The sequence below is a fragment of the Columba livia genome, chromosome 5, assembly GCF_036013475.1.
Source record: "Columba livia isolate bColLiv1 breed racing homer chromosome 5, bColLiv1.pat.W.v2, whole genome shotgun sequence".
Taxonomy (NCBI): domain Eukaryota; kingdom Metazoa; phylum Chordata; class Aves; order Columbiformes; family Columbidae; genus Columba; species Columba livia.
This window is the reverse complement of record NC_088606.1, coordinates 57,541,918-57,563,250: the sequence shown is the minus strand read 5'-3', so window position 1 is coordinate 57,563,250 and position 21,333 is coordinate 57,541,918. Positions and strand designations below refer to the sequence as shown.

At 41.1% G+C, this 21,333-nt stretch overlaps 2 protein-coding genes across 9 annotated transcripts in view; both read right to left on the bottom strand.

Annotated features, from left to right (window-relative positions):
* Nucleotides 1–890: 890 nt before the first annotated feature.
* Nucleotides 891–18,664, bottom strand: WEE1 (WEE1 G2 checkpoint kinase). Of its 5 annotated transcripts, none has more exons than XM_065066216.1 (12): nucleotides 18,387–18,664; nucleotides 12,870–13,033; nucleotides 8,698–8,906; nucleotides 8,124–8,190; nucleotides 7,868–8,040; nucleotides 6,819–6,940; nucleotides 6,030–6,176; nucleotides 5,518–5,613; nucleotides 5,350–5,435; nucleotides 4,925–5,095; nucleotides 4,688–4,833; nucleotides 891–2,288 (listed from the first exon to the last, which is right to left on the bottom strand). In XM_065066216.1, the coding sequence occupies exons 2-12, from the start codon at nucleotides 12,924–12,926 to the stop codon at nucleotides 2,138–2,140; spliced, it is 1,425 nt and encodes a 474-aa protein (XP_064922288.1). In that variant the 5' UTR covers nucleotides 12,927–13,033; nucleotides 18,387–18,664; the 3' UTR covers nucleotides 891–2,137. The 5 variants fall into 5 exon arrangements, with proteins under 5 accessions (XP_064922288.1, XP_064922289.1, XP_064922290.1 ...); XM_065066217.1 differs by having other exon boundaries at nucleotides 12,870–13,027; XM_065066218.1 differs by having other exon boundaries at nucleotides 12,870–13,009.
* Nucleotides 18,665–18,892: 228 nt separating this feature from the next.
* The window catches only part of ZNF143 (zinc finger protein 143), a 39,918-nt gene continuing 37,477 nt past the window's right edge, over nucleotides 18,893–21,333 (bottom strand). For all 4 annotated transcript variants that reach the window (XM_065066211.1, XM_065066213.1, XM_065066212.1 and 1 more), the window contains one exon: nucleotides 18,893–20,918. In XM_065066211.1, the coding sequence (XP_064922283.1) occupies nucleotides 20,835–20,918 (84 nt within the window). In that variant the 3' untranslated portion in view covers nucleotides 18,893–20,834. The remainder of the gene's footprint in view (nucleotides 20,919–21,333) is intronic.

The window sequence follows — 21,333 nt, the reverse complement described above, 5'->3', positions numbered from 1 at the left end:
AAGTGTAGATGAACATTAAAATACTGCAACAAATCCATGGAAGATGTTCTAAGTTCTCTCACAAACAAGACAGGACTATCATACGAAGTAAAAATTTAAAGGTATTCCAGGCTATCTGTTTTTACTGATAAGAACTGCATATTCAGATAATAGTTACTTAAACCAAGCCTCTGAATTTCACTGCCATTTATGACGAGCACTGACACCTCTTACAAATAAAAATTCTCAGCACTTTTCATTTGCTAACTGCAAAATTAGAATTTATGTTAGTCCATTCAATTTACATGCATCTTCTCCAAGTCACCTGCAACTCTTTAATATAGCAATGTAAAAGCTTCTCCAATAGACTAATCTATTAAGCATTTATTAATTTTACTGTGTCTCTCTTCTTTATGTGAGGTAGAATGCAAATGCACAAATATTCTGCATCCATGCCACAGAACATTCTGTTACCGTGTTCCTTGGACTATCCAAATTCCTCCCACTGTTCTTCCAAACCTCCAAATCAGCAGTTGTCTTCCCATTTTCAGCAATTCATGAGTTTTCCCCTCCTTACCTCAGACCCAGATCTTTCTTCACATAGTTTCACCTAGTCCTCCATCTTCAGTTACGGGTTCCACTTTGAGTTTTCCAGGGGCTTCATCTTTCCATCATGCAGTACCATTTCTGAAGCTGTAGGGACAGACTGCTATAAATACTAATGCACACACTGTGGTGTTTCTCTCCTAAAATAATCACCATCGAGTATGTTACCTCAGTCCCACTCTCATGAGAGGGAACCACAACCACTATGCAGGAAGAGGATGCAGATCTAATCAGGACTTGCCTTAGTATATTCCTGACTCAGTGTTTTATTTCCACGGCTACAGTTAAATAAGCGTTAGACAATATTAAACAAAACTTTTAACTTTAATATTAAAATTCAACACTATTAAGAACAAATAGAGCACAAATGGGAAACATTGTTTCAACTAAAATTAATGAAGACAAGCCAGTAATTAGAACAGTTCTGGTTTTTAGCAACATCTGTCAGCCTAGGTCCAACATCAGTACAGGTTCTGACAGCCATATTCTGTTCATTTTGGAACTTAAAACTGAATAGTCAAGCTTTGACTGTTGGCATCTCAAACTGCAGTTTCAGTATAGTATACTATAAGCACGATCAAACTTATGTACATAAACAATGGAGAACAACCTGAACACTTAAACTAAACAATTATTTACAAGTATTCCAACATAAAAAAAATATACAATAGCCTCAAGAATGGGCAACTGAAGAGAATATCAACATTTAGAGAACCTTATTAGAAAGAATTACAAAACATCAATAGCCAAGACATTAACAATTGCACTACACTAGTACAGAATCCAAATATTAAATTGGTGCATTATTTCACAATGCACTAGCTTCAAGAGAAAGATGCTGCCTTCACTAAAATGCAGCTTAGATTTGTTTCACGTAATTGTTTTAACAAGAAGCCTATTAACACAATAATGATTGTTTTAATGCTACAGTTTACAGCGAGGACAACAAACTAAAAATAGCAGCAGTTCCACATGGCACTTAACTCCACAGGTTTCTAAGCTGTGGTTTATGCAATGCCTACAAAGTGCTCCCAGTTGAATATACAAATAAAATTCACAATAGAAGTCTACCTGACATCAGGTACATTGAGTGTAGGTGGCCTTAAAAGCCCATCTTTCAAAATTAATTCCCCTCTACTCCAAAAAAAAAAAATCAGTTAACTACCAAAGCAAGGCCCCTTCCCTCCCTCTTAAATATCATTAAGGGATATTACTTGTTATTACAACGCTGTAACACTACAAAGCAGCACACCACTATAGTGGTTAACCCTGGGAAAATGTAACATCTAACAGTGTAACTGAAAGTCTTAGGGATTAACATCCAGGATCCTCTATAGACAAGATAGTAACTGAGTCCATTAACTCAACAGGTTAATATAGCTAATCAGCCATATTATACAAGTAAAAACCAGAAGCAACTCTTGTAAAACTAGAGACACTAATTAAAGATGGGACAAGAAACCAGGAATTGAATGCTTCCTTCAACTCCTTAGGCTTCAGTCCGGCAGAGATGCTATAGCCATCCTCTCAGTAGTTCTTTTAGACTTCATAGCTAGTATATAGTAAGACTAACTGAGCGGTTCATTTTCTTTCCGATGAGTCGCGATGGTCTGTTTTGTGTCGTAGATCTAGTTGTCATTCTGTCAGTGAACAATGCTCGCTCCTCAGCTGCAGCCTTTGCCATCTGCGCCTTCTTCAGCTCTCTGCAAGGCATAGAGAGTCACACTTAAACAACAGTATCAGTAAGGACTCCACATGTATCACAGCAGTTCAGAACTCATGTCTTTCCATCAGTTCAGGTTACACTAAGACGATTATCATTTGCATCCATCTGTTTACAACCCAGAGGAAAGAGTGGGATGTTTGTTCTTTTGAACAAGGGAAGGAAATGACAAATTCACACAACTCAGATTTTGACATCCTGCCTTTTCTAAGCAGCTCAACACATCAGTTACCTTATACATGCTATATGATAAATCACTGAAAAGCTAATTACTGAGGTTTATCCAAAAGAAGCATTCAGCCACAACTGAACTTCTGTGGGAGATTCAGACAGAGCTTAGATGAATGTAATTGGCAACGGACGACTCAGGAAGCACCCTTTTCCTTTTGCATACCCACATCAAAAGCTTATCACCACCTAAATCTTTATTGCCTAACAGAAAAACTTCATCCCAAAACCGCAAGGCTGAGTCACTGAAGGTAGCACAGGCCACCGTCCCCGTGCAACATTCCGTCAACTATTCAGTTTCAGGGAATTATCAATACTCGGTCTGAGGACAGGATAAAACTCTGAGATAGTCTGACTAAAGAGCACAGTTATCTTTATCAAGGGTTTCCCCACACACCCCTTTGGTCCTTGCCTTAAATGTTGACAATGGCTAAGTGTCAGGATTCCCCCTCATACTCTTTTCCTTGTCCTATCCCAAACTATCCCTCAAATAATTTTCTCTTCTGTAAGAGCTAATACTTGTAATCTCACTTCACATCTGGAGCCCAAGATCAAATTTTATAAGCTTGCTGCATATTGGTGTAGGTGTACTTAGTTCTAAGTTGCATGTTTTAGTATCATAAGCTACTACCATTCTTAGAAGCCGAAGTATTATTCATTAACACCCATGTTCTAACTAATCCTTCCCACGTTATCAGTGTTGTCAGTTCACCGCAGGAGAATGCAATCAATTTTCAGTCACCTTCCCTAAAGACTGAATGTCAGTCACAAATCCACAGCCACCCACCACACCATTACCAGGCAATTAAGTTTTACGATATACTTCCATTCTTCTCTAGAACTCTAATCTTGAATTCTTCCTTCCTCTGTAGAAGATGACACAGTAGAAAAGCTGAGTTTCCTAACAAGAATTCCTTTCACTAATGATACCTTGCATACACAAGTATGGTGTGTATCTTAAATAGGTCGAGTGCAGGAGTGTTGAAAAACACAAAATAAAACATAAACCAAAAATACCTACCTGATCTATTGTACAGAACACTATCCTACACAACGTTAAAAGTTACTGTGGCCAAGTGTTCCTTTTTAAACATTCTTAGATTTACAGTTATTTTATAAGCATGTACCCTACTTGTTGGCAAGCCAGAAGTAGCCTACACAAAGCATTAGCTTTGCCAACTTATTCTTTGACATGATACAAAAATATGTTGTCTTTGTACAAAATAAGCAAGTTACCTCAACAAACCTGTCCTTGAATAACCTGCACAAACTGTCAAATTACTCCTTCTGCAGTCAGTGTAATTCATAGGAAGATTATAAAGATAACCATCTAAAATGGCAAGCAAGTCTGGCTACATGCAGACTGTAGCATAGCAAGATAAACAGATAGCAAGGGAGAGAATCCAAACATGAAGTTAACATCTTCATTCAACACAAGCCAGTCAGAAAGTAACCAGTGTCCTATATTCCCTCTTAAAAGCCTGACCATTACACATATGTGCAAAGTTAACGACAGTGAAAGATTCAGGTTATTACTTCTTAACTTACTAACTCTTTCTCTGAAACTTAAGCAGAAATCAGACTTTCCTAAAGGGATTATCTTCTTCAAAGCTTTAATTCAGAGCAGAGTGTTTGAGCAAGGAGTAGGACAAGATGACCTCCCAATACAAATGATTCTCTGGTAACCTAATAATACTGCTGTGTACAAGTCAAATTAGACCAAAAACATTCCTGATATGCTCTTTCATTTAAGTTCTAACCAGCTCATTTAAGTCATGTTTTCCAACATGTTTCAATGTAAAGATGACCTGGGAAAATATAGACTCAAATAGTATAGATATAAGTTATACTCTGTAAGTCACAAAAGTATGCATTATGCTTGAAACGTTTTTCAAAAACTCTAATGTTTTGCATGCCTTGAATACTAATAGTGTAGTTGAGACTCCCTTAGGGCATTCAAGAAGTTCCTTCTGTGGAAAAAGCTCCTTTTGAAGTTATGTAACCCACTTTGACCTCTCAGGTATGGACATGCATACAGATTTGCGGACCTGATGCAGAAACAAGGACAGTCCTGTTTTATCATCACTCTGCTCTTATACGAAGACCCATTAGAAATTAAGTTCTATTTAAGGACCCCAAGGAACTACTTACTTCTGCAGGAGTGAGTTTTTGAACTTTTCAGCATTCAGTTCTATCCGGAGCTGCTCTGCACTCTTTTTTGCTGCAGAGAGAAGCACTGAATGCTTGACTAGTGCCACAGCTGAAGGCCTTTTCTCTGGATCAGGATTAATCATAACCTTGGAAGAAAAGAAAATAAGGCGTTCTATTTAATGCCAATAATACAGTAAATCACACTAATCAGTGAGCCACTAGTACAAGAGTTCTTACTTTTAGTAAGTCTACTAATTCTTGGGAAAGCACTTGTGGTATTCTAGGTAGTTTTCCTTGTCGAATTTCATGCCATTGGTCCCCATTGCTTGGAAGTGGTTCAGCCCCAGCAGCACAGACAACAGTCAGAGCAAGAGCAAAAATATCCGCTTTTGGCAAATGTGTGTAGTTCTTGAAAAATAAAGAAAATTAAGTTTATTACATGTGCCACCCAGTGTAAGAAGAAATCTAACAGACAGCTAAATTATTCATCACTGAGCATATCTACAACAATACATCCCCCTTTAAAGAACTTCGAGCGTTTCAAGGGAATACTATTAAGGAAGTTCTTCCTCCAGCAAAGAGGTGGCAGACAGCAACTCATTACTGCAAAGAAAGCAGCGTGCAGACCCAACATCACTCTTTTCCATGAACACAACGGTTACCTCTTGCAGGACTTCGTTTGCAAGAAAGCGGCTATCACCTTCCTCCACTTGTGGGCTAGAAACTCGAGTTACATGACCAAGGTCACCTGAAAAAAAGAAACGAAAGTTATTTTTCAGAAGACAAATAGACAATGCAATGCTCTGGAACATAACTGTGCTGCTTCTCACCTATTTTAAATATGACTCTATCAGATGACCAGTCATCATCATCACCTTCTTCTGAAGTTGCACTTGGGACTGATGTCCTAGATATAAAGATATTACCTGAAAGAAAAAAGAATTGTTAAAAAAAACCACCAAAACATATATATATATCTCTGTCCAATTTCTACTTCATCTAGATTCACTACAGTGTGCTTTAGCCACACAGAAATTTTAGTTGTATACATACCAAGCTGGTAGAGCAAGAAACAAACTATGACACTCACTCTGGCCCCTCTGCTGGGAAGGGAGCCAAGTGTTATGCAAGTAGAGCCAATTACACAAAAGGAACCCAAGATAAACTCAACAACAGTTTTAAGTTTGCTAGCCAATTTTATAACTGACATCTTTATACTGCTATTTAGAACTTCGGTGAAGAATTTACAGTTAGAAAGGTGTGGCTAACTGTCATTTTTCTACAAGAGATTAAAGTAACTGAGGAAGTTGTTAATACAGAGTAAAGCAGTTTACAAACTTACTAGGTTTGATATCCATGTGTACCAGTGACATTGAATGAATATACTTCAAGCCTCGAGCCACCTGAAGCAGCAGGTCCTTCAGTTCTGGCTCAGTAAAATAACGCATATTCCTGTAATTTTCACTTATGGCATCTGCTAAACTGCCACCTAAAACAACATTAAAGAAAACAACTCATTATTTTATACCAAACAGTTGACAAAGTAATAACAATTTTCTTCCAAAAGTACAACTGGCTTCCAAAATTAACAGTGAATATATAAAGAACTTGTTAATGATACATAGAAGTGTAAAATCTAGTACTGTATCCCCTCTTTACAGCCATGTAATATACCAAATTTTTTTTTTTTTGCTGTAGTTGCCATGCAAATTAGAGGATACCAACACAAGGGAAAGACCTCTCTCCCAAATCTCTGGCAGGCTATCAACAATAGCAAAAAGCTTCAGAGATCAGGTCCACTTCGCTTTTTAAAGGGCACTCTCTGGCAATTTTCTCTATTCCAGCTTGTACTACTGTACAGAAGAAATAACATTTTTGTTGCTCACAAATGTCTCGCTGTACTTCCAATATACTTGAACACTTAAGACTTTTTCTGTAAATTTTTATAGTTTTTCATTCATATATCTGATATGCCTTCTCCAACAGACACATTTGAGACAATGATGGTATGAGCAATGCGTAGGACAAACAATCCCTAGCTAGTGGCAGGAATTTGTAGAGATACCTGTAGATCTTCAAAAATCAGATTTTTTGAAAGTAAGTTCAGAACAAGTGATAAAACTTTACTTACCATTGCAATATTCATTTTGTATAAGCATATGATCATCTTCTGCCCATGCAGAGTAGTATCTTACTACGTGTGAATGCTGTCCCAGGACTGCGTGTGCATAGACTTCTCTTAAAGCATTTTGCCTGTTAGTCACAAAAAATAATAGCACACAGTATTATAAAGTGAAATTAGTTCAATTTCAGCTTCATAGGAACACTTACTATCATACACCTCTGCCAGCTCAGGTTTGTAATTAACATCTCCATATTCAGTTCTGTGGCACTGTAAGGTAGATTTGCATTTATATCCTAACAGTTAATATAATTTAGATTGTATTTAAGACTAATTATATGGAACATCAAAAAACAGGTTTTGTTGCAGATAATTCTTGAGGGAGTTGCCATTTCCATTACATACTTTCCAACCAGCAGTACCAGCAAGCTTGGAGAAGCATCACTGAAGTTTTAGGGAAAAACTAATTATGATCATAAGCGAGAAGTATGACTGAACTCAACATTCCTAACTTTTCGTGTATAAGTCTGGTATGTAATTCCAAGCAATTTAAACTTGTGGGGTTTTATATTATAAGTATTACAACAGCAGGGGAAAAAGCCATGAATGACAGACTCATTCACAAATGCCAAAAAAACACTCCAAAACTGACTTAACTAATCTGCATGTCACTCGAGTGGACAAGAATGAGGACCTACTTGAAAATATTGCTTTCATTTCATATCTCAAAGGATCATCACTGCAGTTTACTCATACAGTCCCTCCTGCCATTAATGCAAGTAAGCATTATTCTAACTTTTCAGATGAGAAAAATCTGTTTCCACACAAAACATTGGGACGTCTGCTATGAGAAAGGGCCAGTAGCCTTTCCTCTGCAGTACCGCACAGTATTCAGGGGAAAGAAAAAGTAAAGTGACTTCAAAATTGTATGTTTTACATTTAGTTCATGTATATTTATAGTTTTCTCTTAAATGCCTTCTCTAGAAACCAATACAAAGAGACACAGGAGAAATAAGCACGAGGAGGTGATTTAACTTTTAATAGTAGGAAATACTTACTCATCCACTGAGCCAGCTAAGGGCTTCTTGGATCGCTTTATTGCATAGATACAGCCATCAAGTCTCTTCACACATTTAAACACAGAACCAAATTCACCAGATCCAATCTTCTCCAGCTCATGAAATTCAGTTGCATATCGTGACTTCATATTACTTTCTGTTATTGTTATCCTCTGCAAAGATTAGAAAGGAAAATACTTACATCTGCAGATACACAAACTGCCAGACTCAATAACAAATTCTACAGATTAATTACCTTAGCAGGTCTGATTGTTTCGTCTTCAGGCTCTCCATCACTTGCTTCCATGTCCTCCCCACAAGAGCTGAAATTCACACTGGTTACTTTTGCAGAAGTAATATGGCTTAGATAAACTTAAAACTGAAGTCTAGCAGCTGTTGATTTTTCTGAAATCTAACTCTCCCATTGTACCTATGTTTAACTAAATGAATTCTGTTTATTTGTAAATGCAAACTCATAGAATAAAGGTACCATGCTAATACATTTGTAATTTATATATTCATGTTTCATAGTAGCATTTAATGTGATTTTCGCTCCTCAAGTAAAGATTATTTACATAGCTCATTCAGTCAGGTAAAGACTGCAAGAACACAGCCTAGTCTATCCTCTCTGTGTAATTGAAAGATCTAATGCTAAACAGTTATTTCATAATATCTTGCATCTCAAAGCAGATACTTTGAGAGCTGTATTATGCATGACTAACAGATTTTTCAAAGAAAAGTAGTTTCATAGGAGCAACTTGTAACAAAACTTTTACAGCTAAAAGTAGTTCTAAAGATATGCTTAACAAAAGAAGATACAAGGTACTCACTCATTCCAGTGTGTTCTCTTCCTCCTACGACATTTTCCTTCAGAGTTATGAAGGAACATGGAATCAGGAGTGAAGGGATTGATGTTCACATGTGGTGTTCGTCTAATATCTTCTTCTTGCTTCTCTGATCTCCCAACATTCATAAATAGAGAGCCTCCTCGAAGTTTTACTGAGCTGGAGCCTATTCCTTGTGCTTTAGAAAGCAAACTCTGTATTAAAAAAAAACAAAAGAAAACAAAGACATTTATAGCCTCCATATTGCTTTAAACATAAACAGCAGGTCATGTTTGAAAGGCATAATTACAATATTGTCTAATTAAAGTTAGCATGAGTTATTTAAATACCTGCATCTCCATCAAAAGTAATTCCAAGTAAACTATTAGGCTTTACGCTCCACACAAAAGCAATTAAAGGAAACACTGAATGTTACAATAATTTTTAAAAGACATGAAAGAAGTGTTTTTCTGTCCTTAATCATGTAATCACCTAAACTTCTTGGACAATTCTTTGTCCATGAAATGAACACAGATAAAACTCATGGACCATCCTGTGCTCTATCACTGTGATTTTCACATCCAAGATATGGAATTTAGACGAGTCATTTAAATTACCTTTGGTAACTACAAATTAGCTGGCAATCAAAAAAAAAAAAAAAAAAAAGCAGCAAATAAAAGATTTAATACTGATGCACAGATGCCTCTTCATGAACCTACAGAAAGTTACTCTAGAATTGACAGCACTGTTGCGCTGTCAGCTCAAAACAGACCTTTTTTCCAGGCACAAGATGAAACCTCTCCCAGGTAGGCAGGGAAGTTTGCACCTGAGCCTCCTACATGCTGGTGAGGATGCCAACCACTGATTTCTCACATCACGAGCCGAAGCATTGCCTTATCTAGCAACACCTTACAAAATACCGAATTGACATAACTAAAGCCCCAAACCACCATCTGGAAGAAGCCTCAATACTTGGGAATCTCAAATGCACTCCCCAAATCTGGGCTAGATGAAGACTTTCAGGTCACTGTATGTCTCAACACACATTTCACTACTTCCACAGGCCACCTTAACCAAATGATTCTTCCAGATTCCTCTCCAAGACAAGCACAATTTGGGCACCTAATTTAAGAATCCCACTGAACGGTAGCGTTAAGACCTAGTTTTCAGTGTCACAATCCACAAGGCTCTTGCATCGCTTAAGTATCTGCTCCCGATTTAATAAAATACCATCAACAATTTTACTATTTCCAAACACGTACCACTGATTTCTACCAGCGAATCGTCATCTGAGATGGGAGCTGTAGAAAACCAATTAACAAGGTTGCCTTCCTCGCACCTTAAATCAGTTGTTTTCAATCTATAGTCTATAGACCCCTGAGAGATTATCCCCAAGGATTATCCCTGGATTACTTTTAAAGGGCTATACAAAAAGTAATGAAGAAAGGAAGCCCATTATCACTAGATTTAAATTCGCCATATGGTGTTTTACATGAGTATCGAGTTCAAAAGTTGAAACGCCTTCCAAAAGTCTGTTATTGACAGTTAAGAGTTACCCATCCCTTTCAGCTTTCAAATATGTTAGTTTAACAGCATCGGCTACTCAAATAGCCTTTTACATTTGGTGCAAAAGAGCTAACGCACACCCTGCACTGGCTTACAGTACAAGAGTAGAACTCAAGACCCCAATTCAGGCTTTAACTTTCCGGTTATAAAGGTACAAATGCCCCCACGACACTAAAATATTTAGTTTTAAGAGTTTAATGTTCTGTTTCAATCACTTTAAAAGTAACTTTTCCACAAAAAATAGCAAAATCAGGGTAATGATAGGATATTTATACATGAATTACGCATGAAACTGCATTTATAAATATTTTATATAGACAAGGGGGGATCGTGCCACGCCCCCAGTCACCCTACGGGACAAAGCGCACGACGGGTGGGCGCGGTGCTGCTGTCCCTTCCCCGCTGGCCCAGGCCGTGGCCGGTGCGGGCAGCGCGGTACCCGGAGCGCAGCGGGCTGAGGGAGCCACGCGGCGGGGCGGGGCCCGCGGCCCCCGCCCCTCCCCGGCCCCCCCTACCGGGCCCACCGCCGCGCGAGGCCGAGCGGCCGGCCGGGCAGCGCGTCGCCCCCCGCGGTTACATAACCGTAACGGACGGGCTGTGGGCAGGTCCCGGGGCAGCCGCTAAATTGCCGTTACGGGCCGGCGGGTGGTGCGAGCGGCTCGCGCGGCGACCCCACCGCCCCCTAACCCCCGCATCAACCGCCGGGCACGGCCCGCGGGGCGGGGGGGGGGCGGGCCGGCCGGCCCCCGAGCCCTCACCCCGGGCAGGCCGGTCGGGGAATCCCCCGGTGCCGGCGGGGCCTCACCTTGGGGGTGTGCGGCGTGTCGAAGAGGCGCAGCTTGCGGAACGTCTTGTGAGGAGGCGTGCCGGGGTACTCGGGCAGCGGCGAGCTGGGCTCCTCGCTCCTCATCCGATAACCGCCGGCCGCCGGGTGCGGCGGGGAGCGCCCGCAGTAGCGGCGGCCCTTGTGGGGGGGCGGCGATGAGGGCGAGCCGGCCATGAAATAGGCTCCCGGCGACTTCACGGGAGAGGAGCCGAACCCCTCCTCCTCCCACGAGTCCCCCTCGTCAGGCAGCGCCGCCGCCGCCGGCTCCATCTCTTCCTCCTCCTCCTCCAGCAGGGGCGGGTCGCCCCGCGCCGGGGTGCGAGCCGCCGAGAGCGGCGAGTCTGCCTCCTGGAAAGCCGAGTCCTCCCCGGTGCTGTTGCCGCTGCTGCCGCCTTCCTCCTCCTCGTCCTCCTCCTCCTCCTCGCAGTCGCTGTTGCCGCTCAGGAACAGCAGTTTCTGCCGGATCGGGGCAGCCGCCCGCCGGGCCGAGACCCGCCGCGGCGGCGCCGCCCGCTGCAAGCTGAGAAAGCTCATGGCGCCTCGCTGCGAGCCCCGCTCACGGCCGAACCCGGCCGCTGTCGCTGCTGCTGCTGCGCCCCGGCTCTCCTCGGGCTCCCTGCGCTGCGCCCCTCGGCGCGGTGGCGGCTCCGCACGGCGCTGCCCCCGGGCACGGCTCGCCTCGCGCTGTTCGGACTCCGCGGCTTTCCCGCGACCGTTAATCACGTGGCGCGCACGCCAGCCAATCACGCCCACCCACTCAGTTTGAAAACATGGAGGGCGGGGGCGGACCTACACACGGCCGCGTCACGAGGCGCTTTGGCGCGAACGGCGCGAGCGGAGGGGGCGGGGCGGTGTTCGCCACCCGAAACCAGCGCCGGGGCTGCTGCACGTACGTGGGCGCCCGGTGAGGCGCGGGCGCGGCGCCATCTTAGCCCGGGGGGGCGGCCGCACCCAGCGGCGGCGGCGGCGCCCGGGGCACGGGCGGGCCGGGCCGGTACCGCCCGAGGAGCGGGCGTTGAACGGGTGCTGCCCGGAGCCGCCCGACCCGGCCACGCGCCGCCCTCAGGGTGCGGCTGCTGCCTCACAGCAAGTTTTGGTCCTGTTCGGTTTCTGGAAGAGCGTGCACAACTCTTCCTTTCGTGTGCCTGAGAACAATAACGTCTTTCAGGCCAGTTAAAGACAGCCTTTTTTAGCTGAAGAAAAAAAACACATTCCAAATAACTTTATTCACATGATCTGAAATGCAGTCAGAAACACAGGAGCCTCACACACAGCACCCCGTGCTCTTAATAACTGCTGCAAGACACTTTCAAACAAACCCGAAGTCTCAGCACAGCAGACGTGATACACAGTGGGTGCGTTTATCAGGCTGTCCCTCTACAGATGCCACAACTTTGCCTCTTGGCTTAATGAAATTTAACCCAACAAATAAACCCACCAATTCTCTCTCCTGTACCGAATCACCTTAAAATGTACCCCTTCTGTGACAAAAAACTGAAAAATCATTTTTTTGCAGCCACGGGAGCCTCAGACAGCCCCCAGGCAGCCAGGTGTGTGTCCCTGTTGTTTTCCTCTCCGCTTGCCCAGGCTCTCTGGGGGTCCCAGGGATGCAGGGACCTGCCCGCAGTCTGTCAGCCTCCTCCCCACAGCCCACGGCTCCTGCCTGCAGGAAGAACGCCTCCTCTGATGCTAGTGGGACACCACATGGTCTGCGTGTGAGTCTGAAAGCTTCAGAGATAACAAACCAGAACACCCAGGGCCCAGTCAACATAAGTTTGTACTTAACCATGTTTCCGTTGTTGGCCGATCTCCTGTGGCTGGGCCGCTGGTCCCCGATGTCCATGGCCAGAAGCCTCAGCAGCTCCTTTGGACACAGCTGCAGCTCCCACAGCCGGGGCGAGGAGGTTCCCGCTGCCGAAGGGTGGGCTGTGGTCAACAGAACACCTGTATCTCCAATAGGTAATTTATTTTTAGGCAGATTTTATGTTGAGGCCCAAACCGAAGATACGAGGATACATTTTTCTCCCCTTTTCACACTCGTGCTGTTCACACAACTGCCACTCTCCAAGTCCACGTGCTTTTGGGACATAAGAAACATCACGGGGATGCTAGTGTCCCATACTCCACTTCTGCTAGCAATTCCTCCTTTTATAACCTCTTCTGACTGAAAATACCTGTTTCTCTGCAGAGAGCTGCCCCTGCCACCAGCATTGCGTGAACATAAGCACATTTTAAATTATTTTGGCTAATATAACTCTGTACTCACACACACCCCCTGTGCCTGCACAGTGAAATGGTTTTGCTTGGAGCTCCATTCCCTCGAGATGCATGGGTCACTACCCATTTCTTTTGTAAGGCCTACATACAAACATTTCCACTTAAATATGACATCCCTACATATTTCTCACAGCTTCAATGCCCTGAAAGCTTAAGGTGGCTTTTGTTTTCAGGACAAGCAGTGGCAAGCTACAAGAACACAATTGTTGAGATTATGGAAACCTCCTGAAAACTAGTTTCAGAAAACCAAAAGTAGCCAACATAACCTATGAAAATGAGGTTCTTTTGCTGCAGTTTGAGAAGATGATTTTCACCCAGGCTGAGTGTGGCAACTCTGCTATCCTGTCCACCATGACAACCATTAGAAAAGCACGAGGAGGCATATCCACAGCCTAACTAAAAAGCACCACGTAGCCAGTTCCCGTAGTTGGAGAGCACGTTAGCAATGGACATCATCACAGGAGGAAGAGAGGTGAGCATGGAAGAGTTCTGGAGGCTTCCACTGCACCATACTTTACGAGCCAAATTCATGCCAAATTCTCTGAAGCACTTTTGAGTCTCTGTAGATCTTGCAAACTAAAGCCCTGATCCTCCAAATAGATGTAACAGTACATAACCTGACATCCAGGCAGTGCCTGACTGATATTCCTACAAATTCAAGTGGTTTAAGGGTTTTCAGGATATATTTGTAAAATTGGCTTCTGGTTTTAATACTTGCTTTTAAATTAAAAAAATAAGTATATCAGTCTGGTGCACTGAAGATTTTGCTGTCAGAAACACTTATCTGGAGCAGCACACAGTCACTGACAAACTGCTGTTTTTAACTAGGAGTTTTTAAGCTCAAGGGAAACCGTTGTTCCCTCCTTCGTGGGTAGCAGGGGAACCCAAATAATTATGAATGGAAAAGAAATGGAACAATGGCCAACTTGTCTAGCTGTCAGAGACTGCCACAGAAGTGGGTACACTGCCGTCTTGTCAGGATTTCCTGCCCTTACAAGATCCTCTGTAGTTTCCCCCAAACCACTTTGATCAAATTGGAAGAATTCTGCCAAAAAAATAGATTAAACTCATTCTACATCAGTCAGCATAGTCCTGAAACTATGATGAATTCATCTTACTATGAGAAGGACAAATGGAGTGAAAAAGCAGAAAAGGAAGATCAAGTTGCTTATACAAAAAACAAACAGCCCCCTGTGGCCAGGCTGTTGCTGGAGAAACGAGAGCAGGGATGCATCTGTGCTATTCCCAGCTTTTCTCCTGGGTTCCAGCAGGTACCGAGGGGCCAGCGTGCGTGTCACCGGTGGCAGCAGTGGCATGCCAGTGTTCATGTGAGACTTGGCCTGTGCAGTGCTAGCAGGTCTCAGTGGTAGTGTGCCAACTGGGAGGTGATGTCTCTGGGCCACTGACAAGCTTAAAGGTAAGCAATTTAAAGATCATTTTATCTGGGGTTGTGCTGCTAACAGCTGCTGTTAGCCAGCAACCTCTTTCTTCACTGCAAGGTCCAGAGTTGAATGGGTTCTCCATCAAAGGTGGCCTTGTGTCCAAAGACATGCCTGTAGTTGATGCTGCCAGTCCTTGTACTGTTTTTAGCCTCTAGTCTGCACGCAGATAGAGCATTTCTCAGGGACGTTTTCACTCAGGAAGTAAAGAATAAGAGCAAAAGAATAAGGTAGACAACAGAATGAGGAATTTGACAGCAAATAGGATGACTCCCAAAGTAAAGAGCAGCTTCTGGACCCAAAATCTGGGAATTTAAGGGAAGATCTGAAGATACTCAGAAAAGAAGTTATAATGTACAAAGTACATTACAAAAAGCACAGGTTTTGCAAAGCAGCCTCGTAGAATTCAGTATTTCTCTGTGGCTACGAGAGCACACACTGTTAACAGTTTTTAGTGGCTCCCTTTTTGCCTGTATGTCTGTCTCTTGAAATCTCCAATTACAAAGAAAATAGCAAAAATGTCTGTTCCTAAGAGTTGTATTCAGATTAGAAATTTCCTCCAAAACATCCTAAAAGTTGAAGAGACAGAATGATTGCCATGGCTGAAAACAGGTACAATTAAAATGCCCCATTCCAGTGCTGAAGTGAAGTTTAAATTATCAAAATAGAACAGAAGTCAGGATGTTGTACATGCATTTAAAAAACGCAAAATGCCTAATGCACAGAAACTAAGTTGTCACTACTAATTTACCAGTATCACTAACCTCCTTTCTTTTTCTCCTTCAGGAACATGGAAAGCCATACAAGAGGTACTTAGCCCTTTTTCCAATTTACTACTATTCATTTTAATAATCTGTTAGGCATATCATTTGAGACATTTTGGAAGCAGCTTTTAGAGTTGCAGATAAAAAGATAAAAGCCTACTAAGAGTTTCAAGAAGCTCAGCCACCTTCTTACCACTAACGTTATCCTCAGGAACCTACATACAAATATCTGTCCTTTATTGTCTTGAATATATGTTTAAAAACAAAAAGCAGCTAATCCTGTCTGTCCCACAAACCATTCTTGTACTTTCCAGTTTTTTCAGTCATTACAACCTGTATTCAAATCTGCAATAGCTCTACACCAAAGCGCAAAGCCCACTGGAGATGTAGCACTGGAACATTGTTGTTTCTTCAGGAGCTCTCTGCAGCTGTGTGGTAGTTTCTGTTATGCCAGCAGACCCACCAGATGTTAGGAAGTCTGCCTCTTGGCCTTCCCTTGCTAAGATACCTGCTCAGAAGCCTTTCAGCTGAATACTACAGAATCAAGCAGTGACATTATGAAGAGTCTAAAACTCCCCAGAAAAATAAGTAAAATGCGGCAGCCAGTCAACCTGAAGGCTGCTGAGGGATTTGAACAAAGGGTAAAATGCTGGGGGTTTTGACAGTAACAAAGGACACTTATTTGTTAGAGCAAAAATTCTGCACAATCACTTGTGCCCTGAAAGTGTAAATGTTTTGCCATTTCTTCGAGTAAAATGCTTCAAATAATCTAAACAGAACAAAAATAATCCAAATAAAATCTCTTACTGCTTCAGAACCTGAGTTCGATGGGATCTAAGGGGGGTCACATTTCCATTAGAGATAAATATACAGACTCTGTAGGACAAAATGCTTGCTTGTTGATATGTATGTTTATTGGGATAATTAAAGTCTCCTTTGAACACAACCCTCAGTTGAAAAAGTCTGGTATCACATTCCTGATAGGGTTAGGTGTCAGCCACTTACTGCTAATGGTGATGGTCTGATTACATTTTCCTTTGGCCAGGTGAACTTCACTAGCAGAATGAAAAACAGCATCAAAGGATTGTCAAACTGCTGGCAACACCTAGACTACATTTTAAAATACACATAAGACAACAAGGAAAAATGCTTGTTTCTATGTATTATTTGGAGTATAACTTACTATTTATCACACAAGAACTGAAAGTGACTCTTGATTTTTTTGATCTTTTGTCACAGGGGTCCAAACTTTGGAAGGTTTTTATCAATGGAGCAAAAAATACTTTTGGGTGATCTGGTGTTCAAATATTTACAGCTTTCAAAAAAAAAAAAAATAGGAGTACTTTACTATCAACAACTAGCAGGAGTTTGAATTTATGCATCTGCAAAGACAAGGCATGTGTTAATTTCTATCTTTATCAAGACAAAAATTGTGCAGGCTGAATAAATATATTCCAAACAACTATAAAGTAATAGCTGAACAGGACACAAGCTACCCTTTCCAGTCTCTCAATGCCCTACTGCTTAAGAAAATCAGTTTGCTTCCAACCCGACTATTAGTGAAATTTCATCTGTGCTATATTTGAAAATTATACATTAGATTTTACAGAACATTTGTTTTAATTCAATGGCAAACTAAGAGTGACTGGAATAGTTTTGTTGTAGGGCATTTCTGCATCTTGGTTAAGTAGAAGCTATGGCCATCCTAAGGTCTGCCATCTGAGTAACATCAACAGTTGTAGTGCTGGAGCTGCCAGATTGAGGAACATTCTTGATCACATCCTTACTCAATACCACCTTTTCCTGGTGGCTTAATAGCACTTAAATAGCTCCCTCACTCTGCACGCTCAAAAGTACACAGCATTTTTCCATATTTTAGTACAGCATGATCATCACAGAAACCAGAGCATCCAGTCAAACAAATTACTCCTGGTAGTATCTGAGGGGTTACAAGGGTTAGGAACTAGTGTAAAGTACAGGAAGAACTGCCTTCCAAGCTCAGACATTTTGTTTATCTGAACTATCAGCTCTGTCCTCCTCTTGTGTGCTAAGCAGACAGCACATGCCTTTTCTCCCACACTGTGCCCGAGTATCTCTGGTATCGGTCAGCTGATCGGTTGCTGACATTAATTATCCCATCAGGGATTATGGCTGTTTACAATTTTGTTGTCAGGCTCCAGGATTTACTCTTATAAAAACACACTCTTCCAGCGTCAGCCTATTCATGTGTGCTTTGGCATTAGCTCTTTAGGGAAAAACCGGTCCTATTGTTATGCGAAGTGTGTCTGGCACAATAGGTCATCAGCCTGGAGCACCGAAAATAATCGCCTCTCTTTTCACTATTAGAAGAGGCACTGAACTACAGTAAAGAAAAGCCTGAAGAAGTGAAACACTGTAGAAACGTTTAGAAAGAAAAGAGTCGACTGCAAAGTCTAGAGAGGTTTTGGGTTTATTCCTTTAAGGGAGGAGTTGGTGTAGGACTGGAATTCAACTCTGAAAGAAAAATTGTGACCAGGAATGCTGAAAATGGGGGAGCCAATTTGTAAGAAGCAGAGATATACTGACTTGCTTTACTTTATAGGATTCCTCTTTGAGAAATTATTTCCTTCTAGTGTGCCAAAGCATTCCCTTTGAGATAGAACTTTCAAAAAGAAGAGTAAAATCTATGGAAAGGATAAAGATTTCTACTGCCAAGCGCCAAGTGCTTTTCATCATATTATTTTCTCCTCCTCCTGAAATCCTTTTCACCAATATTCTTGTCTAACCTGATTTTGTCCTGTCTAATCTCCACTCTCCCGACAGCAACACACAGCATCAACTTACCAACACGGCTCCTTCCACTCTGGTCTGAAGGGAAGCAGGGCGGAAAAATCACACGGGTCTCTCCACTCTGAAAACAAGTCTATTATGAATACAGTCCTCACTGCTAAGACGCATATAATCACCTCAGCTTCTCTTTAAACACTAAGCAGTCTTAAATCAATCTGCCTTATTTATTCAGTAAGTTTGTTCTCCTTTATAGGGGTAGCTAGCAAAACATGGAAGCACAACCTTTGACTTGGGAGTTTTGCAAGAAAACCTGGTAACATACCAGTAGGAGAAAGAATTTTGAAACTACTGCAGCTTCTCTGCAGCTAGTTCTGAATGGCTTGCAGCAAACCAACCAGTATGAAAGTGGAAAGAATACTCACATTGTACAGTGGTCAGAAAATGTCCTGGGAAATGAGAAGTGAGAACTGAGGTTATTTCTTTGCTAAGTCAAAGCCACCATTCCAGCCATCGTATCCAGAAACTATTAGCAATGAAATTAAGAAAAAAACCCTTGAACATTCATGTCAAATGATACATCTTTAATTTCTAAAAGGTGATTAAGTACTAAGAAACTGATCTAGTTGACAGGCAATTAATCCTCCTTGCATAGTACATTTATCTCCATGGGATATCAAGAATTACAACACTTCAGAAAAACTGGCACCTAAGTGAGCAAGCAGCCTCAATCCTGTACAGAAGTTACAGACAACCTCAGTGTTTGCAAGTTATACTTTGTCATGGATCCAGAGAATAGTTTTTGCCTTGTCCACATCTATCCCACCGTACTAAATTCTTTTACTGCACTTCTCGTTTGGTCATCTGTATGAAAAACATAAAAGGCTGCAACCCACACTGATACAGTAATTCACAGTAAATTAGCTTTATTCTATTCAAACGTGGCCTTTTTTTGAGGTCAAATACCTCAAGGTACTTACTTATGGACTTGATTTTTTTAATGCAAAATATGTACCTCTCAATGCTTATAAAATTATTTCTTGATTAACATTTCATCCAGAAGATGTTTAATCCTTCCCTCGAGAAGGTAAAAGCCGAGCCTTCTGTTTCAGAAGTGCTCTTGACACTCATCTAAAATAAGCACTGAATCTTACTTGAAGCCAAAAAATTTTAACTTGCTCAACAAGCTTACTAACAAGACAATAGTAAAGACACTTTTTCATATAAAAACAATTAAAGTTACGTTTTACTGTATGTGTTAGGCATCCCTACAACAGATATTTTTTTCCTTCACAGAATGATAGGTGGAGAGGAGCACTGTACTTACATCATCATTAATTAGTCCCTTTTTTCTAGTAACTTGTGTCCTGATTTTCAAAAGCACTGATTATCAGCATTTCCTAGGGACTGAATGGTAGCAGCAGGCACTCAGAACTGTTGAAAATAGACTATTAGTACTTGTACTTATGCCACAAATGCACCATTTGAAAATATTCCTCTTGAAAACAGGTAGTTTACTTTTCAGTTAAAATCAGTTGACTAATTACTATTTTAATCAGCCTTATAGTGTTTTGGAATGTTTAAAATAATTTTTAACACTAATTACTTAATACACTATAGTGGATTATTATTAAAATTAATATGTCAGAAATTTAAGTGTATGATAAATAAACTTTGGGAAAATTTATACAAGGCCGTAAATAAATAATTTGAACTTCAGTCTCATTAAAAACAGTGTGTCACACAACAATAGCATCCTATCTAGACAATACAATCTTGCTATATTTTATTGCATAATAATTTGAGAGCAACATCTTAAGTAAAATATGTAAAGAAACAAAATCATTAGATTTACTTCCTTTAATATTGAACAACCAAATTTTCTCCTTTGTACATAATCCAATTTAAAGATAATATAATTAGCACTTTCAGCATTAACAGTCTGTATTTACAATGAATGAGATGGGGTGGGTAATCTAAAGAGTATTCAAATCTGTATGAAACAAATCAAAACCCAAAGATTTACAGTAGGCTCAAAATTCAAGACTTTTCCATTTACGGAATGCAATTTAAAAGGGTGTCATCTTTATTACTTGTAAGGGTTCTTGAAAAGATGATTTTTAATAGTATTTTAAACATTCGAAATCTTCAGTAATGCCTTCATTGTTTGTACAGGACATTAAAAAATAATTCCAATACTTCTATTTAATTTTTTGCTTGCTTGTAGACCAGTCTGAAATCTGATGAAAGGATAACAAGGAAATTTACTATATAATCCTAATTCCATATTCCTGAATATACAAGGGTTGGAAGTAGATGATGTCAGTCCATTCCAAGGGTTATGTACACAAAACTTACAAAATGTTCTTCGCTCTTGCATAAAATGTGTACGCAGTATCCACGAGCGGGGAACTTCAAAGTTTTTCCAGGTTGCTGCTGGCATGGACCTTTGTTGATTTAAATAAAATACCTTTCACGCTATTGTTCTAGTTGCAGTTTTAGAAGTTAATCATCAATCCCTGGTGTTTCACCCTGTTGTATTCTGGAGGCTATTCTAATGGCTTCTTCCAGAGACTGTTGTTCTCCAAGCTGAAACAAATGCATTTAAACATAAAGCAAAAATGTTACATCTGGATATAAATGTGTAAAAAAAATTAAAGATGAAACCAAAGATCTAGATACGGATCACTACTTTAGCACGATAAGTGTGTTAACACCTCTAGTGGGTAATATATACCAGCAGCTATCTAATCAGCACGACAATTCACAAAGCTTGAGAGCAGATTAAACTGAGTTTCTATGTATCTACTTAATAAATTTTCTTCAAAGAACTGCTGCAGGGTAAACACATTTCATGATGGTATTTCAACTTGGCAGACACAACAAACTAAGATAAGGCTTTCAAAAGCATGGTGGCTGTTGAATTACATTTTATTAATATTTTAACCTCTAGAAGTGAAATTTGTGAGTGCATTTTCTGCATTTCTTTTTCTTTTTGAAGCTA

Bases quoted from the DNA above. Each gene is read 5' to 3' on its own strand.
- WEE1 (XM_065066215.1), bottom strand. From the start codon at position 11,617: ATGAGCTTTCTCAGCTTGCAGCGGGCGGCGCCGCCGCGGCGGGTCTCG. The intron at 5,096-5,349 runs GTAACCGTTGTG...TTATTTTTCAAG, and splicing joins CAAACGAAGTCCTGCAAGAG to AACTACACACATTTGCCAAA. The intron at 2,289-4,687 runs GTAAGTAGTTCC...TATGCCTTGCAG, and splicing joins AAAAACTCACTCCTGCAGAA to AGAGCTGAAGAAGGCGCAGA.